The sequence below is a fragment of the Silurus aristotelis genome (genome assembly GCF_946808225.1).
Source record: "Silurus aristotelis genome assembly, chromosome: 25".
Classification (NCBI taxonomy): domain Eukaryota; kingdom Metazoa; phylum Chordata; class Actinopteri; order Siluriformes; family Siluridae; genus Silurus; species Silurus aristotelis.
The window spans coordinates 3,361,259-3,380,802 of NC_139598.1; the positions used below are offsets into that span (position 1 = coordinate 3,361,259).

General features: G+C 36.3%; 1 protein-coding gene across 2 annotated transcripts in view; it reads right to left on the reverse strand.

The window, feature by feature from the left end:
• Positions 1–19,544, reverse strand: part of plcd1a (phospholipase C, delta 1a) — a 28,961-nt gene that overhangs the window by 9,018 nt on the left and 399 nt on the right. Inside the window, exons 1-8 of one of the 2 annotated variants that reach the window (XM_083530163.1) lie at positions 18,289–18,471; positions 14,335–14,493; positions 6,892–7,120; positions 6,608–6,737; positions 4,041–4,269; positions 3,733–3,934; positions 2,531–2,675; positions 1,194–1,346 (exon numbers count right to left, since the gene is read on the reverse strand). In XM_083530163.1, coding sequence (XP_083386289.1) covers positions 1,194–1,346; positions 2,531–2,675; positions 3,733–3,934; positions 4,041–4,269; positions 6,608–6,737; positions 6,892–7,120; positions 14,335–14,493; positions 18,289–18,364 — 1,323 coding nt within the window. In that variant the 5' untranslated portion in view covers positions 18,365–18,471. Of the gene's footprint in view, positions 1–1,193; positions 1,347–2,530; positions 2,676–3,732; positions 3,935–4,040; positions 4,270–6,607; positions 6,738–6,891; positions 7,121–14,334; positions 14,494–18,288; positions 18,472–19,544 lie in introns of those variants that run through there. The other variant, XM_083530164.1, reaches the window with a different exon arrangement.

Below are 19,544 nucleotides of genomic sequence, written 5' to 3' on the forward strand. Positions count from 1 at the left end.
ACTACCCAGTCTCACATTGAGCATAATAATAAAAATAATAATAATAATAATAATAATAATAATATTAATAAATAGAAGAAATAAATATTTTAACCATCACCAAACATCGAGCTGTTTACCCACTTTGTTTACTGTATCACTTAAACAACAGCCCTACTAATCCTGAATCATTGCTTCCACTAAGCATTATGGGAATTTCCAGGAATAGGAAGTTTAAAAAAATAAAGAGGAAGTCATCTGAGGACAGTAGGAATTCAGCCACAGTAAAGCGTTTGGCTTCTGATTTACAAACCAAAACCCCAACACTAAAACCAAACAAACATGCAAGTGTGTATCAGAGATTTATAGTCAAGAGTGCAATGACTTTTGCACATTCGTGGATGCTGTGACAGAAAAATGATCAAAAACGGGTGAGCTAATGAGGAAATGGTGCAAACAAAAAGATATTTTTCCTATAACACCATGTCCTGGTGTGCTTTATTCCACGTTTACCCACAGAAACTCGCCAGCGATTATAATTTTATATAAAATTTGAGTGATGACATACTTTTGATCTATTTAGAGTTACTTTTAATGCCCTGGAATGTCCATGAAACTAGTTTTTGTTACGTTGTTCTGTGTATATATTGTTATTCTATGTATATATGTTCCTGTTACGAGTCTCAAGATTTCTCTCTCTTTAAGTTATTAAGACAAAAACATTGCCTTTTTGTCATATAATCATAAAACTGCCAGGCAGTGATGGACAGTAAAAAGGTACATTTTTCATGTATCTGTAGTTTATCAGATTCATTTCATTCTGGAAAACATTTACTTCAATACATTTCCAAAAAAAACATGCCATTCCGCTACTCTGAAGTGAATACTTAGCTGAGATGAGAAACTGGGGCAAAATCTGAGGGGTAAACTTTCAATTTTGAGGAATATTTCAGTGTAAAATTTGTACTTAATACTTAAAATAATCAACATGGTCTGACCAATCAAAAGTGCTATGTTAAAAATAACATTAACCTGTAATCTATTGTGATTTTCCTTCCTCTTTCTACATTCCCAGTTTTCATCAGCTTTGCTAAATTCTCTAGTTTTGATTTCACTAAAAAAGTTTAATTAGATCTTCATGTCATTTTTTGGAGAGAGATTTCTCCGCACCTTTCGAATAAACTTTTTCGTAACCGTGACTGAATATGGCTGACCTCAGGAGACGGCAAGCAGGTGGGAACCTCTTTCCCCAGAGGCCGTGTGAGAAGAGCGCTGCCCAGGATGGAGGTCATGTATTGAGCCATGAGTTTCTGTTGTTCCAGTGAGCAGTGGTTCTCCAAAGACAGGATTACTGGATAATCAGATGTCTGCCAGGAGAAAAGAACATTGAAAGCCATGAAGTACGTCTGATTCCTCTTAGTCACCTATTTGAGGATCTTAAACACATCTGGAAAAATGAGCTGGATGTTACTCGGTTTAATATGTTTTTTCTGTCTATAACCGGCTCCAACACCTTGACATTAAGAAACCTTAAAAATACACCAACCAGGAATAACATTATGGCCACCGATCAGGCATAACATTATGACCCCCTGCCTGATATTGTTTTGGTCCCCCTTATGCTGGTAAAATAGTTCTGACCAATTGAGCATAAACAGCATGAACTTCTTCAGCAGTTTGAGCTACAGGAGCTCATCTGTTGGATCGGACCACACGGATCAGTATTCGCTCCCCACGTGCATTGGCCGCCCACGACCCTGTAGCCGGTTCACCACTGTTCCTTCCTTGGACCACTTTTGATAGATTCTTATCACTGCAGACCAGGAACATCCCACAAGAGCTGCAGTTTTGGAGATGCTCTGAGCCAGACGTCTAGCCGTGACAATTGGGCCCTGGTCAAACTCGCTCAAATCCTTACGCTCGCCCATTTTTCCTGCTTTTAACATGTCAACTTTGAAGACAAAATGTTCACTTGCTGCCTAATAAATATATTCACCCACAGGTGCCATGATGAAGAGATAATCAGTGTTCTTCACTTCACCACTCATAATGTTATACCTGATCGGTGTAAATATTTTACCATAACAAATTCAATTTTTTTGCTTACATTTTATGTTTTTAACTAATTGTAATTTATTTTATTTCTTAACCTTCGTTTTCATTTAGTTTTATTAGCATTTAATCTTTCTAGTTTGTATTGATGTTCCCTTTTATTTCACTTTTTTACACATTTAATTCCATTTTATTTTTAGTTTATTTTTTATTATTGTATTTGTTTGTTTTTATTTTTTATATGCATTATATGCTTTTATATGATTTTTATATTATATTTTAAATGATGAATTATGAGTAATTATAATTCTTTTTTACTTATGTATTTTTATTTGAATGATTTAATTTTACTAACATGAATAAATATTTAAAAAAAAATGAGCTATAATCCAGAATAATACCACAGATGAGATCTTTGAAATAAAAAAAATAATAAATAAAAAAAATAATTATATATATATATATATATATATATATAGTTCTGCATGCCTTTACTTACTTTAAAAGCGTAGTCTTTGATAGCCTTGATGACGTCCTTAAAGAGCACCTTAGACGTGAGTGTGTGGCCGTGGTAGATAATTGGCTCTCCGTTGGGCCCGTCCCAGCAGTCCAGCTCCACACAGCGGCAGCCCTTCTCCAACGCTCTGAGAATGTCCACATAACAACGTCACAACTACTATGTCTACAACAATCAGCTTCAATAACATTTTCAGCCTTTTTCTATTACAAACACACCTCAGCATCTTATAGCGAGTTTATGAGCTAAATCAATGTGAAAAAAAGAACTTACATTATGACCTGATGCTCATTTGGCAATAGGAAATTAATTGATTAAAGAATGTTTTGCCATCAACTGTGGTCATGCATTAATAATAAAAAAGGACTTTTATTGTATTTTAACAACACCTGAAGAGCTGTTTCTGTTTGTGTCCAGAAAGAAAAGAACAACACTGAGAAGAAATAAATGTTATTGGACATTTATAAACCCATTTCATTCATTTATTCATTTTCATGTTTTTTATTTAATTATTTTACAATTATTTGTTGTTTCTTTATTAATGTTCTATATACTCTTGTTTATATGTATTTTACATTTACATATCACTTTATTTTTAAAAATAATTTTTTAAAAATTTTGTTTGGTTATTTGTGTCTTAATTTTTCTTCGCTTCAGTTTTTGTTTCTATTATACTATACATATATATATATATATATATACTTCCTGTGGGCTCACCACCTACAGGAGGGACCGTGAGGGACGGTGCTGTGAGGATTGGGCAGCAGTCGAAGGCGGGGGTCTGCTTAGACTGCTGCCCCCGCGACCCGAATTACGGATAAGCGGGAGAGAATGAATGAATGAATGAATATATATATATATATATATATATATATATATATATATATATATATATATATATATATATATATATATATATATAAATTGTAATCATTGTAGAACTACAACAAGAACACCTCTTTGGTACGTGCTGACCACATCCCACCAGCCTGGCACTGAGGATTTACCTAGAACAGGACACTCCACTGTTTTATTCCTTGCTTCTTTTATTTATACCTCCATTAAAAATAATATGTAATGTGTATAGCTGACATATTGAGCACTTTCATTTCCTTGAGTTTATACATGAATAGTTGTTGTATAAAGCTTTTATTTGTGCTTAGGAAGTGAGAACATGAACAGACCTGATGTAGGCCTCGATACTGCTCGGCCCTTTGAGCTGGTCCTCCATCAGGTAGGTGTTATGAGAGGAGGAGATGAAGTAATGATTGATGGGTTGTGTCATGTCCTGGTAGATATTAATGTGGGCAGGGTTGAGAATCAGCCCTTCCACATGGGTCAGGTACCTCAGGAAGCCATCTTTGGTCATGCGCTTGTTCTGCTTAGCTTTAATACAAATAATAAAAAGATAATCACAGGACTTTTAAGTGTTTACCGGATTTTTGAACATCCCAGCATTGGTGACACCCAGCATTGGTGACAGAGGTGTTACCTATAAGATCGGGCTCGTATTTGTCGATAAGCTTCATCGCATCCTCCTGAGACGCTGCCTCTCTCTGCTCCTTCTGCAGGAATCTGAGCAGATCGGCTGAACTTATCTGACCACTGGTTGTAGCGTACTTTCCATAAATGACGTTAATTTCCTCACGCTGCGTTAGCAGGTCATAGAATTGCTTAATCTCTTCTCCCTCCAGAGTTCCTGACTTTGATGTGTCGCATTTCTAAAAGGAGAACAACAAAAAAAACTGAAACAAATGATATGCCATATGACAACCGTTTACAAGAAACAGGTCATTTTAAAAACAATGGCTCTTTCTCCTACACCACTCTGTGTACTGAGCAGCATCTGTTTAATGCATAAACACCGATATCAACAGATTCCCTATTTAGAAATAAACAGGAAAAACCCTGCGTAACTCTACCTTAACGTCAGAGAAGGCCAACAACAATAAATAAACACATCAAACAAAAATAAATTGAAAAAAAAAACAACATTTAATCATTTCCGTCCGTTTGAAAGGAAAGAAGCAGTGTTTTAATACTGATGGACGAATGTTCATGGACACCTGAGTGTAAGATTTCTGCATGCATTCTAAAAATCCCATTCCACATTTAGAACCATTTGCTGTTATAACAGCATCCACTCTTCTGGGAAGATGTTCCACTAGATTTTGTGGAGATTTGTGTAAAGTTCATTCAGATACAAGGCTGTTAGTAATGTCGGATGCTGATGGAGGTGAGGTGAGGACTCAGTCAGTTATGCAGCATTTTGGGTAATATAAAGTGAAAGCAGGCCAACATGGGTGTACAGTAAGTGCTTGGCATCACACCACCCTGTCGTCATTAATTAGCTTATCACATGGTATGAATGTGGTATGAGCAGATTTTTCATTAGACTTTATATTTACCAGCACTATAAACACTTATACCACACCAACACAAGTCCTGCAAAATATATACAAACCTCATTTCTACTGTTTGTTTGTTAGACTGAAATACACAAGGGGTTCCAGAAGAACTTTTCCAAATCGTATCTAATTCTCCAGCATTGCTTTATAAAGACTGCTTTGGAGTTTCAGTCAAACAGGCCAAGCCCAGACTCAGGCCACACCTCGGCTGACTCACTCACAACTTGTTTTGTTGTGTTGAATGAGCCTGCAAATTTCACAGAAGAAACTCCCTGTCTTTTTTTTTCCTCATCACACACCATCCGTATCCTTGACCAGTAGTCAGTTGCATCAACAAAGAATTACTCCAAGGTGTGTGTTTAATGTTACAACCCACTTTTAGGATTGAGAAGTTTGGTCATGTTTATGACTGGCTTGATGTGGCCATCTTAAATTACACACCAACTACTTTTCCACGCTGAGTCACAGAAACCAGTTATGTGAACCTTTTGTGTACAAGACAACTGATTGGCATGACAAGTGATTTCTATCAGCTCTGGAGAAAACTTTGTACAGTGCTGATATCACTGAGTTGTTTCATATATATATATATATATATATATATATATATATATATATATATATATATATATATATATATATATATATAAATATATAGGGATGTCAAAATTAACGCCCTTTAACAAAAATTAATTTTAACGGCAATAATTTATAAACGTGCGCTATGAATATAAATGTTTTTATTATTCCTCTCAGATTTTAAGTAATTACATATTTTTACTATAAAATAATCCTCATAATTGCTGTTCTTACCTTGGATGAAACAAGAACAGTACATGGGATCGAAATGCGATATAAAATTCAGATATATGAAAATTAGAATTTTTATAAAAATAAAAAAAAAAACTTCAAATAAATATAAAACAGGCGAAATGAAATCCTTTAAAGCAACACACATTTGTTCATGAGGTCCTTTCTCAACTGAGATATAAAAAAATAATTATAATAAACTCCATCGAAAAATAGTTTTTATTATTATATTAGTGTTTATTGTTATGGTCTTTATGAATATGAAAATAAAACCAAACAAAATAAAATGAGACGCCTGGGACACAGCCAATCCTATGGCATTGGCACAACCACACACACACAACAAAAGATTTTGTAACCCCCTGCAGACAACACCGGAAAGTCTTCTGTTCAAAAAAATTTCTTTTCTAATTCTAATATCTCGTACAACCTTGTTGTTGTTTCACGTCAAAAACAGATTGTTGTTTCATTTATATGTGAGCTGTGTTAATGCTAATACATTTATTTTACAGCTCAAACCTTTCGTTCTGACCCCCAAAATATTTTTATGCATCTTCTGCATCTGTTTAAAGAATAAGTACTGCTATCAACTGACCCCGAACAAGAAACAACAGAAATAAATGACATACAAATACATTAACTCTGATATGACATCAGAACCTCAGTGAAAACCAATAACACTAAATAAACCAAATTCACTGCAGCTTCCACCCGCAGCGATCCGCCCCTTCAAATTAAAATAAAATATTATTTAGACAGCTAACAGAACTGTTTATATCAAACACACGGGCTGGAGAAGAAGTTCGGCCTCCTTAAAAATAACAGCTGCTTTGTACAGTACCTTAAACAGCATGGCAGCGTACATGTCATCCACCTCGATGTTGATTTGGCGTAGGAAGCTCTTCACCTCCTTCAGGGTCATCATGTTGTCGTTGTTTTTGTCCGCTTTGCGCATGCAGCTGATGATCCAGCTGTGAGTCTGATGTAAGGCCGCAACATTTCACACAGTAATGCAGATTACGAGTACATTTGCAGATTCTACAAGATGTTTCAGGGTTTAAGCAGCTTTTGTTTTGCTCAGGTTTTCTACCAAACCAATCCAAACCAAGTCTTTGAAAAGGATACTGCTCAGTTTTCTGCTGTGTATTGAGGTTGCGCATGTTGGTGATGACCTTCTCCAGCCCCGTCACCCACTTCTTGGCGTCCTCTTTGCTGCTAGCGATCAGGTCGAGATTCTTCCGTTTGCCTTTGAAGATGATGGAAAAGCACTGATTCTCTATCATGCTGTCGGTGAACTTCTGCAGGCCTTCGGACTGACGCCCGAGACGCACCGAATCGATGTCGTCAATGGAGACTGTGGGAAAAAGAGCAGAGATTTGGTCAAATCGATCGTGACTCTTTTATCATACTGTTAGAACAGATGAGGATAATGAAGAGGAAACAATATAAGAAAAAGCATTCATCTTTTGGAAGACTGGAGACTATCCCAGAGGACACATGTTATAGAGAACACCTTGGGACATAACCTCTTCTCAACCTCAAACTCATCATAGTCTCATGGCACAGACATTTTAGAAACAAACAATTTGCATAAACCACAATATCTAACAGCATGCTAACAACTAAAACACACAGGAATAACGATTCAGCATTTGGGTATTGTGAAAGACTGGACCCAGGCAGGACAGAGATTCCTGAAAGCAAAGATAAGAAGAGGGAAAGTTTATATAATGCGATTAAATGGTAAAACTGAAAAAAGGTGCTTTATACTTGTCACATGTCTGTGCATATCCCAGCAATGTTAAAGCCTGGGGTCAGAGCACAGTGTCAGCCACAATACAGCACCCTCTGGAGAAATGAGGGTTAAGGGCATTACTGAGGGGCCCCAAGAGTGGCAGCTTGGCGATACCGGGGCTTGAAACACCGACCTTATAATCAACCCCAAAGTAACCCAGAGCACGCGATTGGATGCTTGCTTTACTATTTCACAATGATCTGTTCACTAAACCGTTTTAACAGTAAAGTAAATTTGAGAATTTGCATATGAATAGAAATGATATTTTTTCTGCAGTTTTGTGTAAAAACACACTTTGACAAAACTGAATCATACTAATCACTTGCAGTTAGAGTTACAGTCAATATACACTATATGATATATGTTACATTCATTCATTCATTCATTTTCACCCGCTTATCCGTAATTCGGGTCGCGGGGGCAGCAGTCTAAGCAGGCCCCCGCCTTCGACTGCTGCCCAATCCTCACAGCACCGTCCCTCACATCCCTCCTGCAGGTGGTGAGCCCACGGGAAGGCGGCCCCACGTCACTCCGACGTCACGGACCTTGATATTTCCCTCGTAAGGGACCCCGGGAGCATAGAGGGTTAAGGGCCTTGCTCAAGGGCCCAAGAGTGGCAGCTTGGCGATACCGGGGCTTGAACCCCAGACCTTCCGATCGGCAACCCAGCGTCTTAACCGCTGGAGCCACCACCCCCCGTATATGTTACAAATTCAATCAAATTCAAATCAAACTCAAATTATAATTTTATTTGTCACACACATTCATATAAAACTTTAATTTGAAAATTTGAATTTGATTACAAGTAACTTTTCCAGCCATATGTGGGGTCTGATACAACAAACTTAGAGAATCACTGTTGTATAGGACGTCTTTGGATGCGGTAGCATGTAATTTTTGCTTTAGTTGATCTCAGAGACCTGAACCTTTTCCAACATGACAATGCCCCTGTGCACAAAGTCAGCTCAATGAAGGTATGCTTTATGTGGGTTAAAGTGGATGATCTTGCCTAGCCTGCTATAGATCTCTAAACCCTATTAAACACCTTTGGGAGGAATTTGAACGCTGATGGTACCCCAGGCCTCCTCACTTTACCTACATAAATACCTTAATTTACTAACACCCTTGTGTCTGATTGAATCTCACACAGATCGCCAAAAAAACACATTCCGAACATCTTCCCAGAGGAGTGAAGGTTCCAAAAGCACGTACCAATTTTATGATCAGGTGTCCACAAACTTGTTCAAATAGTGTTTTTATCTACATAAAACTGAAACGGTATCGTGAACCACTACAATTCCAATAGCACACATTCTATAGTATTAGCCACAATGGCTTTAGCATACTATTTCTCTGGACATGCTTTGGAGTGTTGTGAAATCTTGCTAACTTTACAAAACCATGTTTTGTTATTTGAAAAATCGCTTAATAGGCAGGGTGATTTTCGAGGACTGAGATTATTTTCTATTGATATATGATAATATGATAAATCATATTGACACTGGTGACCTTTGCTCTTACAGAAAGATAACAAAGGCGAACCTGAAAACAAGAACTTCCTCAATTGAACAAACGCTTTGCTGGATTTGCTGCAGCTTAGCGTATAGCTTAACTTATATTCTCAACCTGCACCTGAACGCTAACAGACATGAGAGTGTAGACAAGTGCGTAGGCTAGCCTTCAAAATCCCCATACAGCATAATGATGGCTAGTAACTGTCACATGTCGAGGGTTAATTATTTCATTCACAACGCAGATCTGTGGAATTCCTGCTTTAAAAGGTGTGTATTTGTTTTCGATAACAGAAGCCCAGATAATAGTTCAGGCTCTGACATTAATGACAAGTTTATACATATAACTGAACGATACGTTTCTGTACTAACAGTTAATTTTTATGGATTTTATGGATACTTTTGCTATTACAGAACAGCCTGTAAATCATACCCAGGTATGAGCTGGCACAGTTCCTATAGTCAGAAAAGTATTGGGTATTATTACGGGATAACCATTTTCTGAATGTGATGTAACTTTTGCAATGCTTTTGTGTGTAGGAACGTATACACAACGTTACTGCAACATTCCTGCTTGTAGGAAGAGGAACAAGAAGCACTGCAGCTGTTTTACTTGTAGGAACATTAGCAAAGATGTTTCTATGAAAAATTCTCAAAGGAAAATGTGCATGAGTGAAACTGCAAAAATTCAACTTGTGGGAACATGCACACAACATTACTGCAACAGATTTACAACTTTGCTGCCATGTTTTCACGTAACGCAACACTGGATATTACTGATGAGTAATCAGAGTTCTTCAGAGTTCATCCTGGAGCTGCTGACAGAGCAACAAATCTTGGTTTTTAAGCGACAGTAATACAGGAAGTCAGTCATAGCCATGTCCTTTCCATCTTATATGAGCAGCCTGTTGCAGACCGAGCAAGAATAATAGACAGAGCTTTCTGATTTCAGTGTGTAATGTAGGATGAAGCATAATAGTTCACTTCTGGAAAGAAATTTCGATTGTCTCTTGAGGTAATCATTCACCTGATTCACTTGTTGAGTATAGTATTAGTAATGTAAATATGACCATGTGTAGAATGTTCTTGTATTTATTTCTGTAAATTGTTTTGTGGACAATTGTTAAAAGTTTTATATGAATAAAATTTATATAAAAACATTCTTTATTATCTTCAAGCAATAAGTCTTATTTTGCATTGATCAAAAAACCGTGTGCAACCTTTGACCATTGTACCATATAGATCAGCCAATTTAGGCTCTGTCTGTCTGTCTGTCTGTCTGTCTGTCTGTCTGTCTGTCTGTCTGTCTGTCTGTCTGTCTGTCTGTCTGTCTGTCTGTCCTTCTGCGGACTAACAAACACATCGTTCGAGCACAATATCACACGCCTTCTCTAACCACATCCTGTGCAGGTGATGTTCCTGCTCAGACTCTTTTGGCAATCATCCTAGCGTATTCACATACTTTCATATCTAATTAAATCTTAATCAAAATCAGAAATTGCTTTTTTACCAAGTGTGTTTACATTTTATTCATTATATGAATAAAGATTTGTGGACCCCTGACCACAAGGTATATTTAGTCCCTATTTCCTGTTATAATCTCCACTCTTCTGGGAAGGTGTTCCACTAGATTTTTGGTTAGTGCTATTAGAGATTTGTGCTCATGCAGAACACATTCATCCCAGAGGTGTTCAATAGGGTTCAGGAATAAGCTCTAAAGCAGGCCACTCAAGCTCTTTCACTCCAGTCCACATAAAACATATCTTCATGGATCTTCATGGCTTTGTGCACAGGGGCCTTGTCATGCTGGAACAGGTTTAGGTCTCCTAGTTCATGTGAAGCGAAAATTTCATGATACCGCATCTAAAAGATATCCAATACAACTGTGTGCCTCAAAGAACAATTTGGAAAAGAACCATATACAGATGGATAAGTTCGGTGTCCTGAAACCTTTGTTCATATAGTGTAGGTTTCGAAGATATTACTAGAGCGCTGCCTCTGCTATGGAACAAGAAACATTTTAATGATCCTCCGACTGTTGTTATGATGAGAAAAGTTGTCAAAACGTCACCCCAAGGGTGTGTTTACTTCAGTCCTCTTATTTACTGTATATTAAGCTTCTGGCTCACCATTTTATTCTCTAAGCTGTCATAGCTTGTCTTGCCAGAACGCCTGCATGCACTGTGGGCACAAGGCACACTGTCCTAAACCATTACGTGATAGTAAGCATAATGTGTGTTTATCTTTCTATCAAGCTAAACGTGTCCTGAGAGACCGATGATCCTGTTCCTTTCTGCTCTTGGACCTGCCGGATTCATCCTGATGCCTTGATTGGGTTTTCATCAACAGGAAATTCACTACTGCTGAGATAACAACAGTTCATTCACTTAATAATGATGCCCCTCTTGAAGCCCTTGAGCAAGGTCCTTAACCTTCTGTGCTCCAGGGGCACTGTATCATGCTGACTCCAGCTTCCCAACATCGCTGGGGTATGTAAAGAAAGAATTTCACTATGCCGTAAAAGTACATTTGACAAGTACAGCAACTTTCTTTTATCTTTTCCCTTCTGTCTTTCTATCTGTATATCAAGCTAGTGTACATTTGCTCCTGAATAGAATGAGTATTCAGTATAATTGCTTTGTAACAGTAAGTTCTCCAAAAGAGACAATGAAAAAATATATATTTTACCAAAAAAAAGAGAAGCTGGATAGGAAATGACTGTTTACAGCTTTATAGCTTGTATTGTTATCATTATTATTATGTCTAAGTGGTAACAGGAACAAACATGTTTTGTGACATTCAAGTACAAATGTCATGCTATTAGAATTTTTTTTGTCACTTGCTTTGGAGCATTTTCCTAAATCAATTTTTTATATTCGCAAACCAGTTTGCATGCATTTCTCAAAACAATTTGTACAAAAACCACAACATTAAGTTACTTGCAAAAGCCTAAACTTTTCTCAAAATCCTTATTTGGTCTCTCAAATGTATTTGTTTCATCGAACATCTCATTGCCATCAGAATGACAAGTCTTTTTGTCACTGTTCACAGACAAGATCGGCAAAATGATTAGTCACGTTGTCAGTCTGACGGCGCACGGTTTCAGTATTTTTTTGTGACAAGGCAGAATTTCTTCTGTCTGTAATCAGTGAATTTCAACACCACAAATCAAGAGTCCAGACAGGATTCACACTTTTACTGTACTGTTCAAGCGTTCGTTCATTTCCTGGTTGTTGTTAATTGTAATTCTGTGTTTTACTTTGTTTGCATCTGCTTGATATTCAGCTTAGACCTCTTTGAGAGAACAAGTAGATCATCAGTGGACCTTTATGCCGTACGCTCGCCTTTATTAGTGAAATCCGAGTCATCTGCACAATTAAATTCAAGCCAACAAAAAAGTTTTATTATGAAAACTGGTTTAACCATTTTGCATTCAATAACATATAATGATCTGATGTTTAGATGTTTTGTGGGTTTATACTATTCAGGTGAGATCGAGCATAATATATTTTGATAACAATTGATAGTGTGGGAAACAGCAGACAAGTGTACACAATCAATTAAATGAATGCGCCGAAGCATTCGTAATTTGTTCAGAACACCAAGAATTTGCTTTTATGCTTTTATCAAAGCAACTGTGAAAAACTGTAATAATATAAAAACAATTAATAAATAAATAAAAAATAAATAAATTAATAATAAAAAAATAATAATAAAAAAGTGTGTGTGTGTGTGTGTGTGTGTATATATATATATATATATATATATATATATATATATATATATATATATATATATATATATATATATATATATATATATATATATATATATATTTGGAAAGTTGCTGTTGTATTAAAAGAAAGCAATCAGCAAAAAAATCAACTGCTGTATATTCAATGAACTCAACTTTTGGGATTGTTCTATAACTTTAATGTGTTCCAAACTTCCCTGTCACTGATTCTTTTCCTGCAATAGCACAATGATACACTTCATATTACTTCTGATAATGATGTAATATCTGTAAAACCTAAAACATGAAAAATTTGATCTCTGTAAAGCAGCTTTGGGTCAATGTCCATTGTTAAAAAAACGCTATACAAATGGAACTGAATTTAATTGAATAGTTTCGCTGTTTTTCTTTTTTTTTTTTGGGCCTTTCTAAAAGAGACTTAGAGAGTATACAAACTTTTGCAGTCAGCTGTATTTACTCTGAGTAAGTGCCTTTGACTCTCTTTCAGCTGTTACACAAGAGGAATGATTATAACTATAGAAGTGAGAAGCAAAAACCGGGCAGTTTGACAGCATCGGCGGCTCTGGAAGACAACAAAGACGATGTCCTGTGTTATGAAAAAGCCTGTGAGAGTCCCGATTTCCTTTCTGCTGTTTTAATCTTTTGTTTAAACAGATGCTGAAACAGTTGTGGGAGATAGTTGTATAGAATTCTTGGATTTTCAGGATTTTTTAACTCTCTATCAGTATAGGGAACACACGTTTCCCATGTAGATATCAATAACACACACGCACACTCACACACACAAACACACATCTGGAGCCAGCTGTGAGATGGAAAAGCAGCAGATAAACCAGCTTGATTCGAGCCTTTGACCATAAAGGGCTGGAAAGGAAGTTCTTAGGTGGACAAGGGCGCCAGCTATTGTGTGGGAAAAGATTCCCAAACGTATGTTATATATCCTCCCTGTACTGCAGATTATCAACGCTGTTGATTATTTTCCACTCTGGCTTTGAGGTCGGACGTGATTACCATATGCCACACTGAAGAGTTCGTGGATAATGAATGCTTCTTGCCTTATCAAGTAATGATATGATAATAGAATAGTTTTTTTTTAACAATAGTGGAATTATGAGTCCAAAACTCTATGATTAGGGTTATCATTGGCGGCTGCTCAAGATATTAGATATGAGACTTAACCGAGGTCCACAAAACACACATATACATATATATACACACACACACACACACACACACACACACACACACACACACACACACATAAAGAACAATTGAAAGCTGCATAATTCCACCAGTGGATTGCCTCTAAATACCAAAAATGCTGGCTTTTTATATACACACACTAAAGCAGCAGGGAACTTTGGATGGAGTGAAATTATTGGAATCTATCAGGAGCTATCAGGTGTGTAATCAGGAGCTATCAGGTGTTATCAGGAGCTATTGAAAGCTGTCTACCATCATTTTTTATTAGATTTTTTCCCTAATCGAAATAAAGCAGTCATGCTTACAGGACTTTTCTTTCTTGAAGGCCTTGTGCGTCTCTTTCCACAGGGTTTCTCCATCATCCATCAGCTTGTAGAAGCGCTTCTTCTTCCATTTTTCGGATTTTACCTTGGTCAAATCCCCTCCCTTTGTCAGGAACTGCAGACTTGCATCCCCCTCAAGGCCTGAGTTCATACACAGACACACAAAACATACATCAAATCAGCATTAAAATCAAGCAGAAATGGTATCTTTATGTGTGACACCTTTGGAAAAAAAAATCTGGCAGCACTACAAAATATTGTTTTCTGTCAATGGATATCTGGTGTTACATTCATTACATCTCTCTGTGCAGTTTTATTGTAAAGTCTCACCGAATTTCTCATGCACACTATTATACTATATGTATGTATATCTATTGTATATTATATATACACAATATCCAACATTATACTATACAATACCGCAATATAATATACATTACCATAATATACAGGTGCTTTATACTTGTCACATGTACATTACACTCAAATTCTTTCTCTGCATATCCCCCAATGGTTTGAAGCTTTACTCAGAGTGCAGGATCAGAGATAATACAATACCCCTGGAAAACAAAGGGTTAAGGGCCTTGCTCAAGGGCCCCAAGAGTAGCAGTTTGGCAATACCTGGGCTTAAACCGCCAACCTTCCAATCACAATCCTAAGCCTTAAATGCTGAGCTACCACTTTACCGTGTGTGTGTGTGTGTGTGTGTGTGTGTGTGTGTGTGTGTGTGTGTATGTGTGTGTGTGTGTGTGTGTGTGTGTGTGTGTGTGTGTGTGTGTGTCACACTATACAATAATATAATCATACTATACAGTACTGTACCATAAAAGACTGTACTATACTATACTATACTATACTATACTATACTATACTATACTATACTATACTATACTAAATTACAATAATATAAACATACTATACAGTACCATACCATAAAAGAGTGTACTATACTATACTATACTATACTATACTATACTATACTATACTATACTATACTAAACAATACTATACAATACTATACAATGCAATACTATACTATACAATAATATAATCATACTATACAGTACCATACCGTAAAATAATGTACTATACTATACTATTCTATACTAAACTATAGTAAACAATACTATACAATACTATACTATACAATAATATAATCATACTATACAGTACCATACCATAAAATAGTGTACTGTACTGTATTATAGTGTACTGTTATATACTAAACAATAGTATACCATACTATACTATTATAGTATAGTATGGTATAGTATATTTTAGTATTGTACTGCACTATACTATACTGCACTATTCTATACCATACTATACTATTATAGAATAGTATGGTATAGTATAGTATTAACTATAATATTATATAATATATTATACTATACTATAATGTTCTATACAATGCTACACTATACTACACTATACTATGCCATTCCCTTTTGTTTCTCCTGCATTCTCGACTTATGGTCGTGTCCCCTATTAGGATGAAATGCCTCAGTAATCATGTTGTTACAGCTGAGTGAAGGATTTGGATATGGATCGCTGATATAGAGGCGTGTGTGTAGTAAGACTTCAAACATGTGACGGTCCTCCAGCTCAGGGGTGTAGACAACAACAACATTGCAGGGATTTTAACACACTCCAGCCACTGAGGCTATTAATGAGCATGAGGAGGTATGCAGTGCTCTGAGAATATAACCCAAATGCAGAACAGAAACACAGAGGCAAGAATTCCTCTGCTTGTGGAAGAACCACAAAAACAATTTAAAGAGCTGGGAAATAATAAAATAGTAGTTATAAAGTATTTCATAACGAAAGAAATTAACAAACAGATGTCATGAAATGCATAGAGCATTTAAATAGAATGAACCTCTTTTATGGTCTTTATAATCTTCTATTCTGCAGTGGTGACTGTATTGCTTTTCCTGGCACTCAATTTGGTTTGAAAGTTGGCTCAAAATTAACTCTCCCTAACCTTCAGGCTTGGTGAGAATCACTTGGATGTCATTTGTGCCTGAACATGTGCATACTGAGACAGCAAAATAACTGCAGGTCATAATAACTGACATGAATTCTGTTGTGCATGTGTACACCATATGGAGCCTGTGGCTGCAGCTGGAAGTGACAACAGACTCGTATCATCTGCTGGTCTGTGACAGTGGGTGTTATTGTTTTTCTAACATTTTTATGCCTTCAGGAGAAACCATTCTGCTTTGTATAGTTCCTGTTACTACAACCTTTCAGCACAAGGAGGTTATTTAAACCTGACGAGTCCTGAGCTGTCCTGTTTTCTGCTTTTAATAAGGTGTGGAATGTGAACAGGGAAGCTCTTATGCAAGTAGAGACTGACTGGAGTGCTGCATCTACAAGACTTGACTCTTCTTTTTTTTGCCTATGAAGACAGGCTTCATGTTTAAATTTGCTCTGTTGCCCTGTTCGAGGATTTCCCAAATGATATGAGTAAAGTTCTGCACATTTCTATCACTGAAAGCAAAGGTACACAAGTAAGAAAACACGTGTTTTTCGACACACCCGAAAGCTGAGAGAGAAATTTAATGTTTGAATCATATTATTGTTCATGATAGCCTTCGAAATCCTGCCTGAGATTGTTGACCTACCAAATAACAAGCCTCGGATTGTGGCAATCTGCAAAAGTGCAAGAGTCTACTTTTTTCACCAAACCACACCGAGTTTACGTAACGCAAGTACCAGTAAATTGAGTGAAAAGATCAGTAACGATTCATAAACAAGCCTGCAATTGTAAATGCCAATTTATAGGCTGTAACACATGCCCTACCAGACAACAAAGTCTCAGTGTTAGCGTTATTTACATGGTGATTTTCATACGAAAACATGTTCTTAGAGTATATATCCATCATGCAGGAAATATAATCTTACAAACCAGGAAGCAATTATTGGAATACACTGCAACAAAATTCTCTAAACACATCATATTCGAAATAGTGCCCTTGTTTGCTAGTAACACCATTCATATTGTTTTTTCTTTTTCATAAATTTTACCCTCATTGAACAGTTATTTAGCAAATTGAGTCTTTGTGAATTGTGAAGAAGCTTAATTGATATGCAAAATAAGTTTGGGGATGGAAACAGTTGCACAGATACTAAATATATGGAGCAAATTGTGTCCTAAGTTGTGAAGAGTTTAATGGTTATACAAATTTTTTTCAGGCTGAGAAACCCGGAAGTTGGACTTCTACCTAATATATAAAGCAGTTAAGCCCTAATGAGTTGTAATTAGCGATGGATATGCAAATTATGTCTGACAACACAGAACAACTGTTTTAGCGAATTGAGTCGTAAGTGAGCTGTGATTGGAAGAAATCAATCAATATGCAAATTAATCTCGGGGCGGAATGTTGACCGTATCGAGTTTTTATTTATGAGCTGTGATTGGAGGAGCTGGACTTATATGCAAATGAGTCGCGGAAAAAAAACGGAAGCTGAGTAGATACTTGAAACGTTTCAAGGCAGTTACCGGCGCATGGGAACGGTAACGTTTTTATAGAGAGAAAACTTAATAAAAGTCATTGAAATGATACTGAAATGATATTAACCAACACAAATAACAATAATCCGGTTAAAGCGTGTGGATCACATGAGTTCATGTGACTTAAATCATTTATCGAGAAAATAAAAAAAAACAAAAGAAAATAAAAAAAAAAAAAAAAGAAAAGAAAGTCATGCCATTTTACCTGACAGTCAACGTGGAAAAAAGTCACCTACGTTATAACATGATGTAAGTAAACTCTTGAGTGTAAAAACACACACACACACACACACACACACACACACACACACACACACACACACACACACACACACACACACACACACACACACACACAGAGCAATACTTCACTCCGAACCGAATCAGAACCGGAGCAGATATATGACACCTTCACCCACCTCCAAAATTCCCGTTTTTCATGCCAGCTTTATCTGCTTCCTGCGTGTTATTTTCAAGCCCCTTTTCCCCCGACATGGTCCAGTGTTCCCACCTCTGTCTCTCTACACACTCGCTGGATAAAAGCTTACATAGATTTTTTCTGCAGAATATGATGACACTGGAAACCCATGACGTTTTAACCTCAAGTGTGGGGCGTGTTCCAAATCTCTCTCTCACACACACACACACACACACACACACACACACACACGCGCGCAAAAAATCCCCCTACCGACTCACTAACACGTGAACTCTGCCTCAGTTCTCTACTAAAACAACCTTAGACACTTTTATTGCAATAGAAACTCCACAAAAGACACGTGTTTTAAACAATTAGTCTAAAGTTTATTTTACTTATCATTAGTGTCTGTGTTTTTAAAGCGTGTGACCTGTGCTTTATTTTTTTTATTCTATTAAATTAGGTTGCCATCTGTCGGTGAAATGAAAACATTACACCTCTCAACCCGCTGAAATCAAAATCACAATTATCTCTATAGGCCAAGTGCGCCTGCGCAGTTCAGAAATTTGTTGTGCACAATTTACATACAGAACATAAACAGCACTGCTGGACTGAAATACAAAATATGGAAACATGATTACAACTAAATAACCAAGCAGAGACGACATTACACACTGGCCAGTGAAAGAGCTTGAGATAACAGTGTATTAATTGTCCGGTTGGTTAAAAAAACATTGCATATGGGTATATTATTTGAAGACAAAGACAAATACGACCATGACAACACATAAGTGTTGTAACACAACTAGACCCAACTAAACGATCATGCAAACGATCATAAATTATTATTTGGTTTTTTTATTTTTTTTATACAATAAATATATATATATATGGTTTTTTTAACCAACCGGACAATTAATACACTGTTATCTCAAGCTCTTTCACTGGCCAGTGTGTAATGTCGTCTCTGCTTGGTTATTTAGTTGTAATCATGTTTCTATATTTTGTATTTCAGTCCAGCAGTGCTGTTTATGTGTTTATGTATGTATATATGTAAAAAATGTGTAAAATTTTGTATATAAAAATTTTTTATATATATATATATATATATATATATATATATATATATATATATATATAAATTAATATTTATTAATTTAATTTAATTTAATTTATTTAAAAAAAAATATTTCAAATGCCTAATGATTTTGTTCCCTAAAATCAAATGTAACTATAAATAGACAAAAAGTATGCTGT